The 26,674-nt window shown below is 43.2% G+C and overlaps 1 protein-coding gene across 4 annotated transcripts in view; it reads right to left on the bottom strand.

The window, feature by feature from the left end:
* Window positions 1-26,674, bottom strand: part of SLC44A3 (solute carrier family 44 member 3) — a gene marked incomplete at its 5' end in the record, with an annotated part of 78,968 nt that overhangs the window by 25,304 nt on the left and 26,990 nt on the right. For all 4 annotated transcript variants that reach the window (XM_082660945.1, XM_082660943.1, XM_082660942.1 and 1 more), the window contains 3 exons: window positions 2,279-2,435; window positions 13,067-13,232; window positions 24,113-24,299. In XM_082660945.1, the coding sequence (XP_082517071.1) occupies window positions 2,279-2,435; window positions 13,067-13,232; window positions 24,113-24,299 (510 nt within the window). The remainder of the gene's footprint in view (window positions 1-2,278; window positions 2,436-13,066; window positions 13,233-24,112; window positions 24,300-26,674) is intronic.

Raw genomic sequence — 26,674 nt, forward strand, 5'->3', positions numbered from 1 at the left:
TCATTTCTACTGCTGATGAGCATGATTTCTCTCCTGTGGGCTTACCTGTTAGGACTGCTGTTAACTTCAGCAGAAAGGGAAATGGGTTAGTCCATATGTACTAGCAAAGGTGAAGTAGACCTCCTGGTTCTAGTTAAAAAAAAAGAATCAATCTCTCTTCCCTCTTCACCTTCCCCTAAGTGTCTTCAATTATAAACTCTGCTTTTTCAAACCAAAGTCTGTATTCATGAAAAATTCACATCCCTGAGACAATAAAGCGAATGCACTGTAGATACTAGTTACGTGTTCACGTAAAAAGAGTCAGGTTTAATTTTTTTGGAAATACATCCTATAGTGAGCCTTTCAGGGCTAAATTTTTAGGGATAAATCAGTCCTTCGAAATGTAACTTGAACTTGTGTATAACTCAGGAATGAATAATTTAACGAAACTTGTTGCGGGGAGGGGTGATTGAATGTGCCCAGACCCAGAGTGGAGGATCCCTGAAAACAATCCTGAAATAGCTCTCTTTGAGGACCCCAGGAATAACTCAGCCTTACCTGGACATTTTCTTGTCTCAATGTTAATTCAATTGGATGAAATTTGACCGGGATACTTTTCAGCCTGGCCATGGTTGTAAATAAGACACTTAATGTAAGAAGGGTCTCACAGTGGCCGTGTGAAATGTTTCACTTGTAGGTACAGTATGGGGCTGTAAGGCTGCTTAGGAAGACCATTTTTTTTTAACCTAAGAAAGGACACATTTCTCCAACAGTGACACCACTAAAAGGGAGTTTGGCCCCTTAGTCCTTATGGGATCTGGCGAGTAATAAATAACCTTTTAGACCTCTGCCGGAGAGGATGAACCAGTAACTTCTCTTTCAGATTTATGGAGGCTGTTTCCCCAAAGAATTTAAGGTGTCTAGCTCTAGGGGAGATAGTTAGTCCCCTGCTGCTCATTAATTTGTGAGTATCTATTACTAATGCATACATATACCTATAATACCTAAATATGAATATATTTAATATATATAAACTATATGAATATATTTAAAATAAAAAAGCTGCTCTGTTCTTCAAGAAATCCTTCTCCCAAGTTTCCTAAGATTGAAGGATCAATTTCAAAATGCAAGAGCCGGAGTAGCTTGATTTGTCCTGGATGTGCAAATGCTTCTTTAAGTCACAGACATGTAGCTAAGCAGTGCTTCAACAGAAATACAAGAAAATACTCTCTGATCAGGGGCAACGGTTTAGCACGCATTTCAAGATGAGGAAGCTAGATAATTTTATGTGAAATTCAATCAATTGTTCCTAATTAATATACTAATCTTAAATCTTGATTACAGACTTAAATATCAACAATTCAGATTTCTGCTTAAAAGAGCAAACAAAAACAATTCTAAAGTATAATTATGAACCCACATGTAAAACTTCCCCAATTAACTAAGAGCACACACGTATACCCAAAAGGTTGGACTCATGTACGTTTGAGAAACTCTGACCAAGTCACCAACGCTGAGGTGGGGATGGGGTCGAGATTAACATTGTGTGAGAACAGAAAAGTTGGGGAAAATCCAACCTTCCCTTGTTTGGCAGGCCAGAAATACCATGAGAACAGCTGTTTTCCTGGTGTTTTGGTTTCCACTGCCATTCATAACCAAATGTGCATGGAAATAAAAACCAGGGAGGAGAAAAAACCCCAGGCACAAAAGCTCCACAGTTTTCTGTCTTTGGAGCTGAGATTGAGGTCAGCTTGCCCATTTCTAACTATCAAGCACGTGCGTGTGTGTGCACGCGCGCGCGCGCGCACACACACACACACACACACACCAGCAACTTCCCAGGTCACCCTCCAGGAAACACAAAAGGTGGGGAATATTTTAGCATTAAAACAGAAACAAACAAACATTATTCTTATCTTATAGTGTATTTTTCTTTCTTTAAAAAATAAAGCATGATAAATGTCCGTAAAAACTTGCTTAAGTTGCATGTTAAGAATTCCTCCCATTTTTTCAGCATTTAAATAAGAAGGAAAACCAGCAAACTCAGAGCTATGCCCTCTCCACCCCACCTCTGCCACCACATTGGAGAAAATCCAACAAACAAAGCTATGAACAAAACAGGGACCGGGACAAAAAGATTGCTGGGGGTGGGGGGATGGGACCTGAAGAACACTGGAGCTTTCTGAACGGCCACTGGCACAGGTCACATTCCTGTCCCAGGACCCAGTGTAGTTTTCCAGCGATTAACTTTTCTGTAACCCAAACACGGAGCGCACTCTGTTTTAGGGTGCTGCCTTACCTTCTCTTTCAGAGTGTTATAGATGTACATGAGAACGGCTCTTGGCATCCTCACCACAGTGATTAAAAATGACCCTTTGACAACTGTTCCCTGATGGTAGCAGAAAAGAATGGAGAGAGATGAAAGGATCGGGCGATCAGGAGGGTCATTTTTATTTCTGGGAACAGGAGAAAAAAAGACAGCATTTAAAAAACACTATTTAGAAAGAAACGAGAAACTTCTCTCTGGTTCAAATCATCTGTGGTACTAACAATTTAGAAAGCAGGGATGACATCCGCATTTGGCAAGTTTTTTACACTCCTTGGTAGCTAAGGTTAAATGATTTCTTGGACGAAGTTAATTCCATTTGGTGGCGCTCAATGTTACAAACATGGAACAGAAAATTAAAAAAAAAATACTGATGAGTTAAACAAGTTTTCCTCTTTACCACGCCTACCACCTCCACCAATCCATTAAATTGCGTATTGATTTCATTTTCAGAAGTTTAATTATATAATAATCCCCAAGGTTTAAATTACACACGTGCATCTGTAAATATTGCCAGTATTAGCTCGGTGATTAAAATCACCACCAAATCACATGACCAGGATTGGCAGCCAGAGAGGAACCAGCTTACAGCGAAGGGAGGAAACGTTCTGGCTTTCACACAGCTCCAAGCTCCTGAAACCCAGCTGATTTCTGCTCTGCTCTGTAAAGGTCACTTCACTATGAATCATTTACCGGACTTCATGACACAGCTCTCAAGAATGCAAAAGTCAGTTTCACAGGCAGGAAAAAAAGTGAAAAAGAACAGAATGGGCATATCCCCTACCCAAGCCTGAAAGATAAAACAAAGGAGGGAGGGCTGATGCAACCCCTCCCCCGACACTCTGATGCCAGTTCTAGAAAATGAGGCCCTTTCCGAAAAGCCACTTCACTGATTCCAAGTGAAGCTTGCTTTCTTCATAATGGATTATTCTACAACTTGCTCTGGTTGCTAATAAGTCACTATGAATTAAGGTTTTGACAAGAATCTAGGTTTTGAGGGAAGAAAAGGAAATTGTCCAGAAATGTTTCAAGAGTTGGCAACAGCCGTATTTTGCTGTTACTTAAATCATCCAGGAAGGAATAGAGAATATGAAAGTAATATTGCGAGCAGAATAACTGCAATCCAGTTGTGCCACAAAAAGGGCGATGTGTGTTTCAACTCAATATTGTTGAAAATAGGAAATACCAGGGAAGCTATTGCTGATATGAATTCATTTAGATCTGATAAACTAGAAAAGTAGCACAGCCAGGAAAATCTGACACTTTTTTTTCCTTTTCCTCATTCTTTTTTTAAAAAGGAAGAATGTTTACTTTCCCATTTAGGAGATTTATGTGCCTTAGAACATATTATGGTGCTCAAGAGGGGATGCAGAGAGAAGAAGGCAGCACCTGCTTTCCATCTGGTAGGGAAACAAAGGATTCACAGGCCACTGTGAACTGGGCCTTGGGGGCTGGTCCTCCAGGTACTGAAGTTTGGGGTTAGGCACCTGATTGCCAAGGCTTTGCTGGGATGGGATTAACCATTTCAGGCAGAGGAGTGTCTGCACTGTCTGGACTGCCCTTATCCATGTTGCATCCCAGTGATGGCTCCAGCCGCTCCAGGGCTTGGCTGGAAGAAGATGTAGACATTCCAGAAGCTGAGTTACCACGTGAGAGAGAAAACCTGAAAAGAAGGCTAGCTTGTGGAGCCAGGAGTCACTCGATACCCACCCTGAGAACTATAATGCCACCCCACAGGGAAAGGTCAATCAGTGGAGGGTCTTGGAGTCCCCACTTTCTCTCCCTAGACCTTTTTTCCATGTTCAAAGGTAACATCACCTTATCAGCCCTCCTCCGCTATGCATGTGGCTGGGGCCTTCACCTCTGTTACCTTCACAACCAGCAAAAACTGCCTTCAGGAAGAGGCTCTGATTACACCTGGTGAAGCTGAAACTGAGACTTCACCATATTTTGAGAATTGGCGTTCGGGACTGCAGTGCAGCGAGGGGTGTATTGGGCAGCTCAGTGATGGGCTTGTGAGGATGCTAGGGCCTCCCGTCAGGCCTGTGCCTCTGTCTCTAGGGAGTACTGCACGCTGAGCCTCTTCCACTGGGTTCTGGGGGTGGTGGCAGTAGGAAGACCCCGGGCAGTGTGAGAGAGCAGGAGACTCGAGGATGCGCCCCACACGCCTAGCTCCCCTACTTTTAAACTTGTGGCTGCTGAGTGCTAAAGGTGCCTGGCCCTGTGCAGTGGAGCCAGGGCCCCAGGACACTGCATCAGCTCAAGTCACTGGACAAAGCATTTAATGGTTCCATTCATCCAAGTCTGTAGCTCCTCTGGGTCATGGTACGTATGTGCTGTTTTGCAACTACTATCTGCTGGGACCGTAGAGCATAAGTCGAATCCAGCAACTTCGGGGTCCTAGAGGCACGTTTTAGCTCCAGTTAGATCCAGCCTAGTGCTCATTGAGAACTCTTCAACAGTATGGAAAATTCATTTTGTGCTATGGCTCCTGGACAAGGACTGGGCTGCACAGGATGGATGGATGGCCTCCAGTGCCAACCTGGTCCTGAGCAAAGGAGCATGGTGTGTCCCTGCAGAGACCTTGTCCTTTCCTGATATTTCTTTCAGCAAAACTACTGCAAGATGGGATTGTGATGACTGTGGGGAAGCTGTGAGATTCATCTTTCCAGTCTCAAAGAAAATGGAAGCTCTTTGCTCTGAGGAACAGGTCCTCGGCGGCTCTTCTCAGGGTTAGGAAACTCATCTGTCTCCTACCTACATTCCTTAGGCTCCGCTGTGATTCCACTTCCTCACTTCCTCCTCAGAAAATCCAAAGCAGCTGGAAACCATCTTTTGTATAGTTGCAAACGATGAAGTCATGCCTCATGCGTCCCTTCTCCAAACTGAGCGGTGCTGGTTCCTTCCTATCACATCTCAGCCACATCTTTATGGCTCTCAGTTGACCCCTCTTCAAGCAAATGGTTGTAAGAGGGAAATGACATAGGTTGCCCATGTCCTGGTACTTGATGGTCTTTGTATGAACTCTTCAGCCCTCTTACTGCTTAAATGAATGACAGAGATGAATGCACTCTGGCTATATTTAATTCTCACCCTGAGTGCAGGCTAGAACATGAGATTAAAGAATGGTGAGCCCTGAGATAAAGAAAAACCTTGAGGTTTCAAAATTAGCACACGGTCAAAAAGAATGCAGAGCTCTTTAATAAATGAAACAGTAGTGCTAAAAATAAATAGCATGCATTTTACTTTGAATTAGTTTGTTTATTTTTATCAAATATATGAAATATCTTAAAAAGTCAAATAGTACTGCTAGGCGTAACAGGAAAAACAACAGTTTTCTTTCCCCACCACTAATTTTCTCTCCCTGGAGGTAATATTTTAGCTGTTTCTTCTGGAACTCACCCTCACACTTCTAAATTACTTGTTCTTACTGCTATTTCTTGATTTTTTTTTCAGCCTCAGAGACTGTCAACTGACTTCCCACCATGGAAGATGCAGGTTTTATTCTCCTACACAGCCTAAACTCCCCAACACACTCATTTTCCCACCCCTCTTCTTCTCAACATAATTACACTGAAGTTTTTAATGTTTTCTTCCCAGCTTTATTGAGATATAATTGACATATAACATTATGTAAGTCCAAGGTACATAATGTGTTGATTTGATTCACTTATATATTGAAAAATGATTACCACCATAGCGTTAGCTAACACCTCAATCACCTCATATATTTAACCATTTCTTTTTTGTGGTTGTGAACATTTAAGATCTACTCTTTTAGCAACTTTCAAGTATATAATACAGTCTTATTAAGCATAATCACCATGTTGTACATTAGATCCCCAGAACTTATTCATCTTCTATCTAGAAGTTTGTACCCTTTAACCAGTTATCTCCCCTTTCCCCTACCCCCAGCCCCTGGTAACCACCATTCTACTCTGTTTCTGTGAGTTCAGCTTTTTTAGATTCCACATATAAGTGATATCATCCAGTAACTGTTTTTCTGTGAATTATATCACTTAGCATAATGGCCTCAAGGTCCATCCATGTTGCTGCAAATGGCAGAATTTCCTTCCCACGGCTGAATAATATTCCATTATATATATCACATCTTCTTTACCCATTCACCTTTCGATGGACACTTAGGTTGTTCCCATACCTTGGCTACTGTGACTAGTGCTGCAGTGAACATGGGAGTGAAGATATTTCTTCAAGATAATTTTTTTATTTCCTTTGGATATACACACAAGAAGTGGGATTGCTGGACTGTATAGCGGTTCTGATTTTAATTTCTTGAGGAACCTCCATACTGTTATACTGTTTCCGTAATTGCTGTACCAATTTACATGCCCACCAACAGTGCACAAGGGTTCCTTCTTTTCTACATCCTTGCCAACAGTTATCTCTTGTCTTTTTTTTTTAAATGCTTGGCTTTATTTATTTATTTATTTTTGGCTGTGTTGGGTCTTCATTTCTGTGCGAGGGCTTTCTCTAGTTGTGGCAAACGGGGGCCACTTTTCATCGCGGTGCGCAGGCCTCTTACTATCGCAGCCTCTCTTGTTGCGGAGCACAGGCTCCAGATGCGCAGGCTCAGTAGTTGTGGCTCATGGGCCTAGTTGCTCCGCGGCATGTGGGATCTTCCCAGACCAGGGCTCGAACCCGTGTCCCCTGCATTAGCAGGCAGATTCTCAACCACTGCGCCACCAGGGAAGCCTTCTTGTCTTTTTGATGATAGACATTCTGACAGGTATAAGGTGATATCTCATTGTGGTTTTGATTTGCATTCCCTGATGATTAGTGATGTTGAGCACATTTTCATGTGCCTGTTGGTTATTTGTATGTCTTCTTTGGAAAAGAAGTTCAGTTCCTCTGCCGATTTTTTAACTGGATTTTTTTTTTTTTTTTTTTTTACTATTGATTTGTGTGAGTTCTTTATATATTTTGGTTCTTAACAGCTTATCAGACATGCAATTTGCAAATATTTTCTCCCACTCCATAGGTTGCCCTTTCATTTTGTTGACTGGTTCTTTTACTGTGTAGAGATTTTTAGTCTGATGTAGTCTCACTAATTTTTGCTGTTGTCACTTGTGCTTTTGGTGTCATATTCAAAAAATCATTTCTAAGACTGATGTCAAGGAGCTTTTCCCTTACGTTTTCTTCTAGGAGTTTTATGGTTTTAGTTCTTAAGTTTTAAGTCTTTAAACCATTTTGAATTAACTTCTGTGAGCAGTATAATACAGAGGTTTAATTTTTTTATTCTTCATGGGGTTATCCAGTTTTTCCAGAACCATTTATTGAAGATATTATCCTTTCCCCTTTCTGGGATCTCAGTTCTCTTCTATTGATCTATGGGTCTATTTTTATGCCAGTACCATACTGTTCATATAGTACCATACAACACTATAGCTCTGTTGTATAGTCTGAAATCAGAAAGTATGATGCCTCCAGGTGTGTTCTTCTTTCTCAGGATGGTTTTGGCCATTTGGGATCTTTTGTGATTCCGTACAAATTTTAGGATTCTTTTTCTATTTCTGTGGAAAATATAATTGAAATTTTGATAGGGAATGTATTAAATCTATAGATGGCTTTGGGTAATATGGATATTTTAACAATATTAATTCTTCTGATCCATGAACACAGGATATATTTCCATTTGTTTGTGTCTTTCTTTCATCAGTCTTGTACTTTTCAGTAAACACATATTTCACCTCCTTAGTTAAATTCACTCCTAAATATTTTATTGTTTTTGATGCTATCGTGAATGGGATTGTTGTATTTTGTTGTTAGAGTATAGAAATGCACCCATTTTCTGTATGCTGATTTTGTATCCTGAAACTTTACTGAATTCATTGATTTAGTCTAACAGTTTTCTGATGAAATCTTTAGGATTTTCTATATATAAGATCATATCATCTGCAAACAAAGGCAATTTTACTTCTTCTTTTCTGATTTAGATGCATTTTCCCCCCCTTTTTCTTGCCTGATTGCTCTGGCTAGGTCTTCCTGTACTATGTTGAATAGAAATGGTAAGAGTGGGCACTCTTGTCTTGTTTCTGATCTTAGAGAAAAAACTTTCAATCTTTCACCACTATGTTTTAGTTAATGTTTAGGGTTTACATTATCAGTACATAAATAAACTAAAATCAGTACATAAAAAAAAATACAACTGATCCAAACAGTGTATTCTGATTATATTTCCTTTTCTGTACAACTTTTGGTTTTTCCTTAAGTTGATAATGTTTCACATTTTTTATTTGCTTGGTTTTCCATGGACTTCACCAAATGCTTCACCAAAGTATAAATTTTTTCTCCACATATTCAAACAACACATCTGATATTCTCTCAGTTTGCTTTTTATTTTTTCTTAGAGACATCCCTCCTGGAGCCCACTGCTCTCCAGCTCCTTCTTGGACTGGTTGTGCTATATACCTGCTGACTAGCTACCCTCCTGGGGATTCCCTTCTTTTCTTCACTGTGTTGGAGCCCATTTCCTGAAGCTCATGTTTTCCTCCCTGGCTTACTCATTAGTTTCAGTGGAGAAAGGATGTGGGGAGGAAATCTTTTGGGATGTTGTATGTCTGAACAGGACTTTATCCTCCTTTACCCTTGACTGATAGTATGAGTAGGTCTAGAACTTTAGGTTGGAAATAATCTTTCCTTAGAATTTTGACAGCCTTGTCCTACTGTCTCCCTGCTTCAGAGTTGCTGTTGAACATCAGATCTCATTCTAGTTTTTTTTAAATTTAATTTTACTTTTTATTGAAGTACAGTTGATTTACAATATTAGTTTCAGGTGTACAACACAGTGATTCAATATTTTTAAAAATTATACTCCATTAAGGTTATTATAAAATATTGGCTGTATTCCCTGTGTTGTACAATATATCTTGTAACTTATTTATCTTATACATAGTAGTGTGTACCTCTTAATTCCCTATCCCTACCTTAACCCTCTCCACTTCCCTCTCCCAAATGGAAACCACTAGTTTGTTCTCTAAATCTGTAGGTCTGTTTCTGTTTTGTTATAGTCATTCACTTGTTTTATGTTTTAGATTCCACATATAAGTGATAACATATAGTATTTGTCTTTCTCTAATTTATTTCACTAAGTATAATCCCCTCCAGGTCCACCCATGTTGTTTCAAAATAGCAAAATCTCATTCTTTTTTATGGCTAATATTCCATTGTATAAATATGCCACCTCTTCTTTATCCATTCATCTACTGATGGACACTTAGGTAGCTTCAATATCTTGGCTGTTGTAAATAATGCTGCCTGAACACTGGGGTGCATATATCTTTTGGAATCAGTGTTTTCATTTTCTTTGGATGTATACCCAGCAGTGGAATTGTGGGATCATATGGTACTTCTATTTTTAGTTTTTTAAGGAACCTCCATACTGTTCTCCATAGTGGCTGCACCAATTTACATTCCCACCAACAGTGTACTTGGGTTCCATTTTCTCCATGTCCTTGCCAACACTGGATATTTGTGGTCCTTTTGACTACAGCCATTCTGACAGGTGTGAGGTGATCTCTCATGGTCTTGATTTGTATTTCTCTGATGATTAGCAATGTTGGGCATCTTTTCATGTGCCTGTTGGCCATCTCTATGACTTCTTTGCAAGAATATCTATTCAGGTCTTCTGCCCATTTTTAAATTGGGTTTTTTTTTTGATATTGAGTTTTATGACTTCTTTATATATTTTGGATATTAACTCCTTATTGGTCATATCATTTACAAATATCTTTCCCATTCAGTAGGTTGTCTTTTCATTTTGCTGATGGTTTCCTTTGTTGTGCAAAAGCTTTTAAGTTTAATTTGTTTATTTTTGCTTTTGTTTCCTTTGCTTGAGGCAATAGATCCCAAAACTATTACTATGGCTTATGTCAAAGAGTGTTTTGCCTGTTTTCTTCTGGGAGTTTTATGGTTTCCAGTCTTACATTTAGGTCTGTAATCCTTTTTAGTTTATTTTGGTATACAGTATGCAAAAATGTTCTAATTTCATTCTTTTACATGTAGCTGTCCATTTCCTGGCATCACTTATTAAAAAGACTTTCTTTTCCCCACTGTATATTTTTGCCTCCTTTGTCATAAATTAATTGAACATAAGTTTATTTCTGGGCTCTCTATTCTGTTCCATTGATCTATGTGTCTGTTTTTATGCCACTGTAGCTTTGTAGTTTTGATTACTGTAGCTTTGCAGTACAGTCTGAAGTCACGGAGTGTGAAACCTCCACCTTTGTTCTTTTTTTCAAGATTGCTCTGGCTATTTGGGGTCTTCTGTGGTTCCATATAAATTTTAGGATTATTTGTTTTACTTCTGTGAAAAATGTCATGGGTATTTTGATCAGGATTGCATTAAATCTGTAGATTGCTTTGGGTAGTATGGACATTTTTACAATATTAATTCTTTCAATCCATGAACACAGGATATCTTTCCATTTATTTGTTTCATTTTCAATTTCCTTCATCAAAGTTTTATAGTTTTCAGTATATAGGTCTTTTACCCATTTTAGTTCTTGATATTTTGCCTGTGATCTGTTATTCTCTGTAAAGCTTCTGGGATCTTCTCTTTACTCATGTCCTCCAGATCTGGGAAATTTTGATAATTTCTTCCCTTCTTTTTTCTTCGTTCTCTATTTCTGGAACTCATATTAGTCAGATGTTGGGTGTCCTAAATTAGCCTCTGATTTTTTATCCTTTTTCTCCCATTTTGCATCTCTTTATCTTTTTGTTCTACTTTCTGAAAGAGTTCTTCAACTTTATATTTTAATCCCTCAATAGAAAAATATCACTCTGCAATCATATTTTTAACTACAAAGAGGTCTTTCTTGTTGTCTCAATATTCTTTTTTTTTAATTCTTATTTTATGGAAGCAACATTTCTTGGTTCTTTCTGAGGATATTATAGTTGTCGTTGTTGTAGTTTTCTTCTGCTGCCTGCATTGTCCCTATTTTCCCTAAGTTCTTTTTGTTTGTTTGTTTTGTTCATTTTGATCTTTTTCTTTCACTAGAGGCTCCTTCTAATGTTTAACAATCACTGGTTATCAGCTCACATTTAAGAGTGAGGCACTGAAAAGTGAATTAGAGGTTCTATATGAGGGTGACTGCTGACCGGTGAGTTCCACGACCTGGTTCAGAGTCAGGGAAACAGGCCATTTCATTGGGGGACCCCCACATGGCACCATCTGTAGGTCCTTTCTTTGGGTTAGACAATTTCTCCAAAGAAGAATCCGATAATCTCCTGCCAAGGAAATATCAACCTGGCTGTCAACATCCTGGAGGCTAAGCTGTGGAGTGTGGGTTGGTAGTAGGTAGAACACTATTCAGTATTTAGACTTTCACTTGCTCCCCCTTCTTTCAGTGCAGAGCCTTGCCCCAGCCTCAGCTGTGCCAGATGCCCCACGTCCAGACCCTCTCTGATGACTTCTCCAGAGAGCAAAGCTCCCGTCTTGTCTTCTGCTGGTGTGAAGGAGGGGCCCTGGGGCCCAACTGCTCCTTAGGAAGACCTTTTTAAACTAATCTTTGGAAGCACATTTTACACTTGAATTCCTGAGCCTCTCTAGTTTTTGTGGCTCAAACCAGCCTCCTCTCCCACCGAATGCACAGAGATAGGGAGATATTCATTTCACTGGAATTTAAATAAAAAGCTCTCATTGAAAATGCTTTGATTTTGTGGTACTAAAATAGCACAAAATCACTGCTGTCAGAGAGATATGACCTGCTGGCCAATTTGGTTAGAATAATCTCTGCTCCTCTACTCAGGAGTAAGCAGCACACATCACCCCCTCCAACGGCTCAAAGGTTCTCAATGCCAAGGTCTACAGCCCTATGTGCGTTCTATGGGCTCTCTAATGACGGAGGCTCCCAACAGCACCTCTGTAATAAAACCCACAGTACCCCTTACCATCAGGAGGTAATTGCTCAATGGCATGAATCATCCCTGGTTGACTTTCTTACCCCCACGAACCCTCATGTTTTTCTGCTCATTTAGGCTGAGAGATTAGAGGAGGATCAGCCCCATAGGAGTAAACTTCCTGTTCTGAGTCCAACCCTGTCATTCTACTGGCCGTGTTCTTCTTGCCTGTGGCTTTCTCTTTGCCTCATGGAGAGCAGCATACACAAAAGAGGTAAAGGGTTGAGATTGTGTGTGTGTGTGTGTGTGTGTGTGTGTGTGTGTGTGTATGTCCTCAATTATTTTGATGAGGTAAAGGAGGATGAACACTTAAATAAGTATCATAGCGAACAGAGAAGCAAGTAATTAATTCACTAGCACTTAACTATATGAACATGAATTATATTTTATAGTCATGTACACTTCCCTTAGGATTTAAAATTGCTTTTCAAGAAAACATTCTCCTCATTTTGCATAGGATGAAATGAAGCTTGCAGAATTTACTGAAGTGTGCTCCAAATAGATCAGTAATGTTTTTAAAGTTTGAAGTCCGTAAGAATGGATATTTACAGGAGAAGTCAACCCCTTCTTTTGGATATCTTTCAATTCTAAACGGTACAAATACTTCCCTGTTGGGCTTCCTTCTGGATTTTCTAGCTTAAAGTAAAAGAGGTTGGAAATGTGACAGATTTAAGATACAACATTTCTTTTTACTACCAAATGAATATCCCTCCTAATTTTGAGCTTGGTCTTTTACTCTTGCCAATCCTTTTTGAGAGGTCATGTCAAAATTTCAAAATATCTTTTGAGATACACAACATGAAGCACATAGACAAATCAATAGGAATAACATGCTAGACCTACCTGTTGAAATACCATGTAACCACTGCCCCAGCTATAGTCATTTGCTGGCATGCAAGGATGAATTCACTAGTCCAGATGAGGCCAATTAAATGGTACCACCACATATACCGAATGCCCGAAAGAGGCTTATATTCCACTTGGCCGCCTTCGATGACCTGTGCAGCTCCTAAAGTTTAAAACACAAACATGCTTTATACCTATGTTTTCCTAAGTATGGAAGAAGGTTCAACAGGCCATGCTTCCTCATACCTGGGCTTTGGCATTACACAAAACACAGATGCCAAAGTAAATTTTGAAATACCCACCATGATATAAGATCTTCATAGCAAAACTAAAAATTGAGCACACACATTTAACTTATGAATAATATTAACAGGGATAATTATGATGACTGATTGGCAGGCAATCTGCAAGACACTTGACCTATACTCTAACACTCGCCCCACTTTACAGATATGAAAACTGAGGTTTGGAAGAGTCAAGTGACTTTTGCAAAGTCTCATTGCTCATGACTGGTGGAGGGAGAATATAAACCTGGACACACTGGACTCTAAAACCCATGGTTTTTCTACCACAACACTTAGTGATGCAAATAAAAATTACGTTCATGGAAGCACACAAAGCCATTAGGACTCTGTTATAGAACCCCACTTCACCAGAAGTTTAGACTTAATAAAAGAGACAAGGATCTTCATTTTTTCAAAGGGATTCATTTCAGATTTCATTTCAAGAGCAAACTCTTCTAGGACATTTAAAATATCTACTGGGCCTCAGTGTTAAGCTTCTAGGTCCAAATCTCAGCTTCACCCCTTCTTGGGTAGCTTGGGGCAAGTTATTCGGCCTCTTGGAGTTTTAGTATCCTTATCTGTAATACCCATATGCTGGTGGTAGTTCAAGAGAGAGTAGAGTGGGATTACCTGGTCAGTGCTGGCCCAAAGAAATATCACTACGTAAGTGATAACGATTTTTATTATTATTATTAAATTTCAGGAGCACAACACTGTATTAAAGCGAGGCCAGTGATGCAACCCCAGCAATGCTCTGCCATTCACTGGTTATACCCTGCTTTATTTGCTCTCATCTAAAGAAGCCTTTGAATTAGCTCTGCAATTCAATTCAATTCCATTTGGATCTAGTAAAACCAAATCCCAGCTCTGCAGCTGCATTTGACCTCTAGGCGTCCTCTGCTGTGTGTTTTAGATAAACTACTGTGAGAAAGAAGACGGCACTTCGCTCTTTGGCAAAACCTACAGCTTGAAGAAAATTTAAAGATAGTTTCATATTTCCTTTCACAGCTATCAATTGCTTTTAGGTTCACAATTCATGTGTCTTTAGACATTCACAATAGGGTCTGTGCAAAGGAAGTGGGAGAAGATAATCATGCTGTAGAGCGAACTAATTCCACAGACTAAGGCTGGTCTTAGTAACTCACGCTCTGTGTTCTGCTGAACAAGAGTCACATTGTGAGACATAGTGCAGCAGCTTGGTTTACAGAGAGAAGTTAATATTTTATTGAACAGTGGGCTCATTCTGGCTTGGAAGCAACCTCTGATTCAGGTAAGGCGCTGATAAATGCTTATGCTTTTCCAAAATGGGTGTGTTTCAGAAAAGCATTCCCAATCCCAAACGAGGTGACCCCTCCCAACTAACGAGCAAGTGTAGGTAGATCAGGTGAGTGGAGACTTGGAGAGCCACTCCTGGAATAGCAGAAGTGATGGGGCCAGTCAACATGCACGCTGATGCCCCCACAAGGTCGCCAGTGATGGGGACAGACTACAGTTTGCAAGAACAGGTCTATGACATCACACATGGTTCGGAGGGTGGACGACGTTTCCAAAGAACAGGAGGGATGATTTCCTTGACAGACAAAAGGCAAGTAAGTACAAAGGCCCTGGGTGCTAAGGGGGGATCGTCTCTCCTTGGGGCTGCCCTGTGCTGCCAGGGGCACATTCACATACATCCCAGCTTGGCACACAGATGGCGACAGTCAGCAAGTAGAGAATGGCTAAAGGGATAAATCATGATCCACGCAGGCCTTCACACCCTTGGCATTCTGCACAGAAGAAGAATTCATAAATTATTCTTGACTGCCTACTTGTTTTTGAACATCTTTACTGAAGCCATCATCTACTTATTTTTCTGGTTCCATTATACCAGACTGTTTAAAGGTTTTCCTTTAGTACAGGGATTTTCAACCTCTCAACGTAGCAACTGGCATTTTGGGTCAGATAATTCTTTGTTGGGGCGGGAGGGATGGAGGCCTGTCCTGTGCATTGGTAGGATGTTTAGCAGCTTCCTTGGCCTCTACCCATTAGATGCCAGGAGCTTCTTCCCTCCCCTCCTCCAGTTATGACAACCCAAAATGTCTCCAAACATTGCCAAATGCCAGGTGGGGGACAGAACTGCTGCTTCAGAACCACTGCTTTAGGCAAACATTCTCCGAAGAATCAGGCGCTCTGGCTTCAGGAAGAAGCTTAGGGTGGGGCAGGCGTGTTTATGCGCACAGGACTGCCCTCTCCTGGATGGCTGGGTCGGTGCAGGCAAGAGCCTCTCATCAAAATACCAGTCGCTTGGTTACTAAGGACCATTACCATATAGCTACCACTAAGTGTAGCTAACGCGCGTGGATAGCTACCACTAAGTGTAGCTAACGCGCGTGGGAACTGGATCCCAAGATAAGATTGATCTAGGGGGATGGTGGTGGAAAGGACACTGAACTGGAAGAGGGCGTGGTTCCAATCTCAGCTTTGACGTTTGTGATAAGCAACCTGGGCCTCGGTTCTCTTATTTTAAAGATGAAGCGGGAAGATGAGATGAACTCCAGGGCAGTAGTTATACAGTGTGAGAGTCACGCAGGCTGAGATTCACATCTCCGTTCTGTCTCCTAATGGCTGACCAACCTCAGGCAAGTTATGAGGTTGTGGGACATTTTAAAATCTCTGTTTCATCATCTGTAATCTGAAGACACTAATACCACTCCCTTGTTGATTCCATCTAGTCTCACGGCTCTAAAAGCCATACACATAGCTGTTACGAGGATTAAACAGGTAGGTGCTTAGAACAGTGAGTACAATATAAGGTTAGCTATAGTAGAGGTACAAGCAGATATGATTCCAGTTCTGAAATGAGCAAATATTTATTTAGCATATACTGCATGCTAGAATTATGCTGGACATGAGCTATCAGGGGAAAAGATGAAAAAGGCAAACACAAAAATCAGATATCATCAGAGTGAATATCACATTTGCTACATTAGTTTATTCATCTCCCCTTCTTCTGGACTGTTTATAGTTCCTCCTCCAACCTCTAAGAGTTTTTTCCCATCCTCGCGCTCAGTCAGTGGCCTCACTTCCGGTTTCTCTGAGAAAACTGAAGCAATCGGAAAATCTCTGCTAGCACCTACCCCCATCTCTACCCCTTATCGGCATGTGTCCATAATCGGACCCCCCCTTAATATGATAAACTGTCTGTGATCCTAAGGCCAACCCCTGCACTAGATCCCCTTTCTCACCTACTTTAAGATATCACTCCAGAAATTTCCCCTCTCTTTCTTGCTTCATCAGAATATTCCTCTCTACTGAATCATTTTTAATCACCTCACATCTTTAGAAAACAACCCTACTTTTTTTTGTGTGTGTGTGTGTGTGGTACACGGGCCTCTTACTGTTGTGGCTTCTCCCGTTGCGGAGCACAGGCTCCGGACGCGCAGGCTCAGCGGCCATGGCTCACGGGCCCAGCCGCTCCGTGGCATGTGGGATCTTCCCGGACCGGGGCATGAACCCGTGTCCCCTGCATTGGCAGGCGGACTCTAACCATTGAGCCACCAGGGAAGCCCCCAAACCCTACTTTTTGACTCCCTTTCCTCCTCCAGCTTCCTTTCTATTTCTCTGTTCCTATTTACAGCCAAACTTCTAAGACTGTCTCTTATTCTTTCCAATTCTTTTTTCTCCACCTTTCTCTTAAACGGCTCTAATCCTGATCCAGCCCCCACGCTTCTCTGAAACTGCTTTGTTTCACTTCCATGTTGCTAACTGCAATGGTCAATACTTAGTTCTTACCTGATTTGTCAGCAGCACTTGACACATTGAACCCTTCACCCCAATTCCAGGACAGCACATTTTTCTCCTCCTGCCCACTGGCTGCTCCCATTCAGTTTCCTTTCTTTATTCTTCCTCGTCTCCAAGACCTCTTAACATTGACATGCTCCAACGCACAGTCCTTGAATTTCTTTTCTATCTACACTCATTCAAATCTCATGGTTTTAAATACTATTCATGTGTTCCCCAATTCCCAAAGGAGGTCTATAGCTCGCCCTCTCCAGAAACTTCAGACTCAAACAGCTAACTCCCTACTTGACATCTCCATCCAGCCGTCTAAAAAGCATCTCAATCAACACAACTAAAAAAGAACTTCTGCTCTTCCCCGAAAACGCTCCAAAGTCTTGTCCCATCTCAGCTGATGGCCATCCCATCTTCCAGTTGCTCAAGCTAAAAAACCTCAGTTTTATCCCCAACTCCTCTTTCTTTCACACCCTTCATCTAATATCCGGAAATCCTTCAGAATCTGATATGTCACACCATGTCCATCATTACAACCCTGTTCTAAGCCACCATCACCTCCTCCCTGGAGCACTGCCATGAAAATGTAAGTCAGGTCATGCCACTATGCTGCTTAAAATGCTGTAATGACTTCCCATTTCAGAAACAAAGTAACTATAATGGTCTACAACACCCCAGGATCTGACCCTGTGCTCTCTCTGACACTCACCTGAACCATTCTCTCCCTCGATCAGGTCACTCTCACTGAATGGGCCTCCTTGCTGTGTCCCCAGCACCTCTCCCTCTTGTGGTTCCCTTTGCCTAGAACATTTTCCCTTCCTTTGCTTAGTCTCATGGCTCTGCCCTCACTCCCTTCAAATGTTTGCTCACAAATTATCTTCTCAACAAGGCCCTCCCCAGTCACTCAATTCAAAATTGGACCCCCCTCCTTAAGCATTTCCTATTACTCTTCTCTGCTTTATTTTTCTCCTTACCACTTATCAACTTTTAATATACTATAAGATTCACGTACTCATTTAATGCCAGTCTTCCTCTAGCTTCCAAACTAGAAGGAGAGCTGTATCTCCAGCATCTGTAACAGGGTCTGATATAATAAATATTCAATAAATATTTGTTGAATGAACGACTGTATGAATGAATGAACCAACTTTCCTCAAGTAATACATCCTATCATAGAGATTTGAGACAACTTTCTAGAAGTCTTCCTAGAGATCATCATTATATCCTGGAGGAAATGCATCATGCAGCTAGCTATAAGTCTGGGTATTACAAGCAAGTTTTAAAGCATTTTGAAAGACTGAGGTGATACTGATATCATATTAATGATCAATGTAAATGGCAGTTTCTCAAGGGAGGCAGTCCAGTTGGTTGGCTAGCTAGCTATAAGTCTGGGTATTACAAGCAAGTTTTAAAGCATTTTGAAAGACTGAGGTGATACTGATATCATATTAATGATCAATGTAAATGGCAGTTTCTCAAGGGAGGCAGTCCAGTTGGTTGGGATAATTTCCCAAAGGATGCAGGCCCGACTTAAAAGGGTTCCGTATTCTGGCACATTCTGTGCACTTGGCCTCGTCCAGCAAACGGGCTCAGTGTTCTGCTGACACCCATCCTGCCTGTGCCTCCTGCTGGTTCAGCTTCTGCTCTGACAGCACGAGGGTTAGGGAAAAAGAGAAGAAAATCTCACTGACAGCGCACCTGTGGTTCACCGAGTTCCTTCTGTGTATACATCTCATTTAACACAACATTGATGTGAATTCACTTCCTGACTCAGCACACACGTAACTGAACTCACTCAAGGGCTGTGCACTGACCGCAGAGACAGAAAGAAAGAGACACAGTCCAGGCCCTCCAGATGTTCATTCTCTTGAGGGAAGACAACACACAAGTCATTATCTTGCATTATTGTTTTTTTATAGACCTTATCACTACCTGACATAATCTATCTACTTATTTATGCTCTCTTTCCCCACTCACTAGTACCTTTATCTGGTTCACCGCTGTATCTCAGTACCCAAGCCACATAGCAGGCATTTGAGGAATATCCGTTGAAAGAATGAAGAATATAAAAAATGCAGGGAAAAACGAAGAAGAAATATCTAAGTATGCCTGGGCAATTTATAGGAGATTTTCCAAGAAATATATTACTCAAAACAAATCTTGGATAATGACTAGTTTTCCATGAAGTTTGGGGGAAAAAGTTGGGGTGAAAGTTAGGAAGAGGAGCAGATTCTAGACAAAGACCACAGCAGGTGCAAAGGCACCGAGATGTTCACAGCGATTGTTTCCCCTCACATTTCCCCACAGGGACCATAAACTTCTGAAAAGCAGGGGCTGTTTTAAATTTCTCCTGAGCAATCTCCCTTCCCCCTGTTCCTAGGACAGGACTGGGCCACTAGGAAACTTTTGTGAAATAACTTTAATCATCTTCTAGATCTCTGATAACTTAAAAAAGGACAATTTTCTTTGAGACTGTGTTCTCAAATATAACAGGCAGAGCAGAGAATAAACCACAAAGCTGAAGCGAGTGCTAGACATTGTCTAGTTGACATTAGTTCCTAATATAAGGAACACATACTGTCCCTTATCTGCAGAGCAAAGCTCTGGTCCCATCTCAGCCTCCTAACATCATTATGAGGCAGCCTGGGGAAAGCACCATTTTTCCACTGTATAAAAGGAAAACATGAAGCCCAGAGGATTAACGTACAAGGAAGGCCGGAGCCATCCTGGATCCCAGGTCCCTTGACTGGAGACCCTCTGTCTGACCTTGCTGCCTCCTTTCCAAGCATGGTCCTTTGCCTTTAAACACGCTGAGCACATCCCTGCGATGACCTCTTCTAACTGCAGTACCACTGCGAGAGAAAGCCCCCCCTTCCCCAAATGGGCCTCCTTCTTCTACTGTTCCGACTGTGGGGCATCCTGACCACCTTACGGTAACTGGGGGTCATCAGATCAACTGGGCTCTTTCCAACCTGCCAACTGCACCTACTGGATTCCCAAGGTTATTTCCGTTTTCCTGTAACTACTATTTTCACTGGATTTAGTAGTCACTGTCACATTGCTGGTGGCAGACAAGTCCCAACTGACTCGTTACCATCATTACTGAGGGCCTGGTTATGCTCCACTGAAACAATCCTCAAACAAGCCAGAGTTTGTCAACTAGTTAAGAGACTGATTGACAGTCACTAGAGAAACAGCTCATCAAAAAAATGGCAAAAAATGATCAACCTAAAGTTCACTTTTTCTGCATTTTCTTTTCTTTTTTACACATTAAAATATTAACTCATTCAATCATCTGACACAATAAAAGTCTTACAGTATTTACCCACTGAGGACACCCCACAGCATTGGGAACATTGGGTGGAGACTGAAGAGAGAGCCTGAGGGTCCTGGGACTTCCTGAGGGACATGAAATGAGAGAGTCAGGTGCTGTGCAGGCATCTCTCACCACCCGGATCACCTGGGCACCTGCTGAAGATCAAAACAAGCAGCAGATGACCTGCCCAGGCGCAGAGCCCATCGTCCGGGCCCTGCATGAAAAGGCCTTTGAAGTCAAAGGGAGTTCTGTGCACCTGGGTCAGCCCACAGGTGAGTGGAAAGAAGAGGCAGGTGGCCTAAGGGGACGGCGGGTCTGGTCTCTATGACGCCCAGCCCCGGGGAAGGGGGAAGGCAGTCGCTCTGTGCGCCACCCTCTCCTGTGAAGCGGAACATCACCTGCCCACAGACCCCTACAGTAGGGCCTGGGCACCCGGCTTCCTCTTCTTGCCCTTCAACTCCTCTCACTTTTGCTCATTTTGCTCCTTCCACAGATAGAGAAGGGCTGTGCTTTAATATGTGACGCTCTGATGTGCTGCCTTCGGCCCTACAGAGCAGCGCATCCTCTCCCGGGCCCTCCTCTCAGTCCTGTGGCCCAGGCCCTGGGCCCAGCTGGGGCCGAAGTGGGGGAACTGAAGGACAGCCCTACTAGCAGCTCACCCCCAAGCTGGCCCTGGGGCGTGTTCCTTCCAGCTATATCCCCAACTCCCAGGACCAGCTCTCGCCTTGTCCCCTGTGAGCAGGCTCCCTCCTGAGCTTGGACATGACCCCACTAAATCCCCTTTGCCTTTTTCTGTACTTTCCGATCTTCTGGTAATTTCCAGCCCATCCTCTGAGAAGCCTTCCCTGACTCGCAAAGGGGGTTGGAGCCTCACCGTGGTGCTCCACAGCTCCCCAAATGTCTCCTCTTGCGATGCTCATCGGCCTTTGCCATCCACACCGTGGGGAGAGGTCACCACTCTTCCCCAGCGCCTTGCCAGGGCCTCGTCCCCCCAGTGCTCACCTAACGTCTGTGCATTAAAGAACGAAAGAACGTGTCCTGCTCCAAATCATTGAGGGTTTAACCACAGAGACAATTCCCTTCACTCAGACTCAGAGCCCATAACGACAGCGGGGCGGGCAGCTGTACCCTGGAGGCTGGAGTAGCAAGGTCCCTCCCTGGTCCTGAGCTGTACTTCCCAGGGCCTCACCTCTCCTCTGTGATTCTTTTTTTTTTTTGCGGTACGCGGGCCTCTCACTGTTGTGGCCTCTCCCGTTGCGGAGCACAGGCTCCGGACGCGCAGGCTCAGCGGCCATGGCTCACGGGCCCAGCTGCTCCGCGGCATGTGGGATCTTCCCGGACCGGGGCACGAACCCACGTCCCCTGCATCGGCAGGAGGACTCTCAACCACGGCGCCACCAGGGAAGCCCTCCTCTGTGATTCTTTAGGGCGAGGGCCCAGCACCACAGTCCACCACCAGGGCGTCAAGCCCTGCCACCTCCTGCCACACCTCACTCCCAGCCTGATCTGGTTTTAGCTTCTGGCCCTGTCATGTTGCCCTCTGGCCACAGGTCCCAAACACCACATTACAGGCACAGCTTGCATTCACCAGCCAGCTGCTGTGGTCACAATACTGCTTCAACTTGAACAGACAAACCTGAGGAGGTCTAATTTGATCTCCTAGCTTTGTATCCCAGACACAAGGGACATGCGACGTAGTGGAAAGAGCACAGGCTCTGTTCTAGAGCTCTGGCGTCAGTAAGAGCCATCACACTTTCTAGCTGGACCTTCAGCAAATTGCTTTCTCAGAACCTCAGTTTTCTTGCCTGTAACTTGAACATAACAACACAGGCATCGAAAGGGGGTTGCGACACTTAAAGGAGAGAACATAAGACAGCACCTAGTGCAGAGCTTAGAATTTGGGAAATTTTCAATAAACGCTTGCTTTCCTGGAGGCACTGAAGCCATTGCTTCCCTTTCCGCCAGGACTAAGACCACATCAAGGGAATGAGCTGGAAGATGTTTGTTCAGTGTTGCCCTAGTTAAAACTTCCAACTGTCCTGCAATTTCTGTTCTTTCATCTTTTCTTGGTAACAGAACCTCTTATTTTTAGGCTGTGCATGGCCGCCACCAACGAAATGACATTTCCTGTCCCCCCTTGCACAGAGGAGTTGCCATGTAACTGCGATTTGGCCAATGGGTGTAGGTGGAAGTGTTGTCATGACTTCCCTGCTACCTTCCTCACAGCCCAATAAGACGGGGTGGTTGGAACTCGAGTGTCTATTTCAGCTCTGAGCTGGAAGCAAGTGGTAGGCTGTGCAACAAGAAAAAAGGTGCGTGGGTCTGTGACCTCCGGCAGCCCATGCTGGCATGGGGTCTCCTCCCGTGGGCTTCATTTACATGAGAGAGGAATTGTCCGTCATCTTGTTTAAGCCACTGTTTTGAGGTTTCTGTCACTCTCACACAAAACTCATCCTGATTGATTACTCTCCTGTAATCAATTTGAACAAGGTTCCCTGCTGGATAATTTTCGGAAGTGCATTGCAGGCCTTCAGCAAGCTTCCAGAGACCCCCGCCAGAAGAGACTGCCCCTAGAGCATCTCTAAGCTGGAAACATGGGCTTTCAAGGGCTTGGACCTCCCGAGAGCTGGCTGCCCATCTTGAAGTAATCTCCATGGGGGCAGTTGACTCCAGAAGAGAGGTAAGAGAACCTAGTTTACTAAGAATCTACTACATGTAGTTATTCCTACATATACAACTGGAGCCTACAGGGAACAGAATAAACTTGATAAACATTAAGAAATTATGTTAGCCTGTTGCTTTGACATCTGCTGTGGTTCTTATCTGCCTGGTGAAAGTCTCCAAAAGCAACTTACTCTTTTGTACTCACATCAGAGTATGAGTTTGGGCCTTAACTAAATCAAATGGAGGAGTGAGTGAGAGAAGACCTAGAGCAGTATCACTCAAAGTGGGGGCCACAGACTAGTGGCCTGGGCTCACCCTGTATGTGATTAGTCCACAGTGAGATAAGGAGCTCGTGCCAGAAGTTAGGTCAGCTGCATCACGAGGCCTATCGTCTCATTCTGCTCACTTTTTTTTTTTCACAGCAAGACTTTCTTGATGGAGGAAGTGATGGAGGGATATACATTCTGGCATAAGCTCCTTATCCGGTGTCAGACACCCCTTTGAATAGCACTGTTCTGGAATGTGGTTGCTCTCTTACAGGGATCCAAAAAAACATAACCGTACCACAAACCAAGTGAATCAGAGTCTCCGAGGATGGGGCCCAGGCATCTGTATTTTAGTAAAGCACCACAGCTGATTCTGAGGAATATCTCTGGTGGAAAACCACTGTATAGATATGATAGCAGAATGGAGGGTAGTATTGTCTTCTCAGGAGCAAAGCAATGTGAACATCTGTGCACACTTGCTTTAAACTTAAGCTTGTTCTGAGCACAACGTTTTAACAGGGTCTTTCCTGGGTTCTTTTTTTCACATACTGATACAAAAGAGGAAAAAGAATTTCCTGCTTTTTCTCCCATTACAGAGACCCAGGCACTGTCACTGTTGGCATCAGATGCCTTTAGCTGCATGGGAAATTCGGTCCTTACAAAAACAGGCCAATGGTTCCAGAATGGTGAGGCCTTCCGTGCACGACTCCAGGGTGACGGACCCCACCCCCACTGCCCTTACCTGCAGTTCCCAGGCTCAGGAGCACGGCCACCCAGGAGACCCAGAAGAAAATGAGGATGGTAAACGTCCACAGTGGCTGGAACAGCAGGAAAGGAGAGTTGCTGATGGCTTTATTTGTGACTCGGAGAAGTTCAACTGTCAATTTTATTCTCTTTCTGAGGACAAAAATCAAGACGAGCAGAACTGCCTGGTGAGAAAGGGGTTAAATTATTCAAAATAATGAAGAACTGAGATGAGCTGAAAACAAACCGTAATATTTTATTGACATCTCAGCAAACAACTCTTTTAAGATAGTTACTCCCTACTTTTATTATAATAGAAGAGCCATATTCTCAAATACTAACTGAGCATCTACTATGTGCTGATACTTATGCTAGATCCTGCTGCTACAACAGTGGACAAGACACAGCCCCTGCTCTAAAGGAGCTTGCAATCTGGTCAGAGAATGAGAGAAAACGAGAATAAGGTCCTCTGGGGTCAGGGAACCGTCTATTTCTTTTTCCCTCCACAGCACCCAATATGCTCAGAGAATGCAGAAGGACTGCAGAAGGTCAAGGGGACACAAGTATGAGGGAAGAGGACAGTGATCGTGCCTCAAAGCAACCTTCTGTGCCTCCTCCTCTGCTGGCTTTGGCCTCCCTGTATATAAATATCATATTAAAGAAACAAACCTCCCTCTGCCCTCACACCGCGGCCCAGCCACCGTCATCTCTCATCTCCTTCACAGGCGAGCTTCTTCAAGTTCTAGTGCACACTAGCCATCTGCACGTCCACACCTGCACTCATCCTTCAGCTGCCTGTAAACCTCTGGACCCCAAGACTCTCCTGAAACTGCTCTCCCCAAGGTCACCTCATCTGACCTCCTGAATGTCAAATCCCACAAACATTCCAGATCTCGTTTGACCTCAGCATGGCGTGTGAATCTCTTGTCCCCTCCTCTTTTCCTAAAACTTTCTCCTTCGACTTCTGTGACTGCTGTTTCCTCTGGCTCTCCTTCTACTTCTTCAGTTGCTATTTCTTGGGATCCTTTGGGTGGCCTCTCCTACTCCTCTGTGGTTTTAGAATCCTTCTTAGATGCTGATAACCTTTAAATAAAAATCTCCAGGGTCCAGTGATTAGAACTCCACGCTTCCACTGCGAGGGGCACGGGTTTGATCCCTGGTTGGGGAACTAAGATCCTGCAGCCAATTAAAAAAAACATCTCCAGCCTCACCTTTCTCTAGGTGCTGGATGAGTAAGCACTTCAGTTACTGATCAGGTGTTGGGTGTCCTACAGTGTGTCAAACTCAACTTGTCCTGAACCAAATTCATTATCTTCATACAAAAACTTATGTCCCCTGGATTCCCTACTCCAGTGGCCCTAATTTTCCTGGACTCTCCAAAAAAAATCAGGCTCCTCTCTTGCATGCTTCCATCTTATCCCATACTTACCCTACCGTAGCACTCAACATACTCTCCTGTAGATGTTTATTGCCTGCATTTCACATTACGTCAAGCTCCTTGAGGGCAGGGCCGTCTGTTACTGCCAAGGACTGGCACAGTCCCAGCGCACAGCACAGTCTCAATCACCTTGGACTCAGTTTCCCGATAGAGCTCTCAATCTCTCCTCTCCTCTCTATTCCCACGTTGATGCCACAGCTCAAGTCTCAACATCTCTCACCCAGACCCCAGTAGCCTCTGTACTACCTTTTGCTTTTAATCCCCTTAGCCCCCTACCCTTGCCTCAATCCCTCCTCCAACCCAAGCTAAAGGGATCTTTGTAAAAGGTAGAGTCAAGGATATCATCTCCCTGCTCAAAATCCTTCAACATCTCCCCAAAGCTCCTGGATAAAGATCGAAATCATCATCACTGTAAATCAGGATCTTCCTGGCATGGTCCCTTCCTGTCGAGAGAACTTTCTGCAGGCTCCTCTCTTGTCTCTGTGACCCCTCCCATGCTACTCCCTTGGCCTAAGATGCCCTTCCTCTTCCAGCTGGGCTTGGGCATTGCTGCCCTCAGGGACCTCATAATCAAGTGGAGGAAAGTCAGAGGGCAGTGGGATAAAACTGTGCAAAACTGCTCCAGGGGTTGGGAACAGGGCCTCCTGCCGTAGCTGTGGGGACTGGCCTGAGGAGCCAGGGAAGATGCCCGGAGGAGACGGTAGGAATTTCCATCTCTGTCCTCAATGCCTAGCACAACCAACAAGGAAGAGGGACATTTTTTGTTGTTATCGTTTTTTACTAAAAATTTTAATGAGGCAAAATGATACAATCTTTAGGCAAATAAACTTGGCTTCTAGCTCCTGAGTGGAATGGTAAAATGTGTGTGTTTAAATGTGTGTGTCTTTCAACTATATTATATATATATATAAAATGCTCCCCTCACGTTCAAAGTACACCAGGATATTGACTACAAGTGATGAGTTAACTCTAACCCGTCACTTCCCCAGTCTCAAGGGAGATCAGCATTACCCACTGGGGATGGTGCTAGGGGTGCTGGCTGGGCGGGGTGGACAGCAGAGCTGACTCACCACAGGGGTCAAGCCTCAACTTCACCCTTCTGGGCTCTAAGATGCACCCCTA

The sequence above is a fragment of the Grampus griseus genome (assembly GCF_964374135.1).
Source record: "Grampus griseus genome assembly, chromosome: 1".
In the NCBI taxonomy this organism is placed as follows: domain Eukaryota; kingdom Metazoa; phylum Chordata; class Mammalia; order Artiodactyla; family Delphinidae; genus Grampus; species Grampus griseus.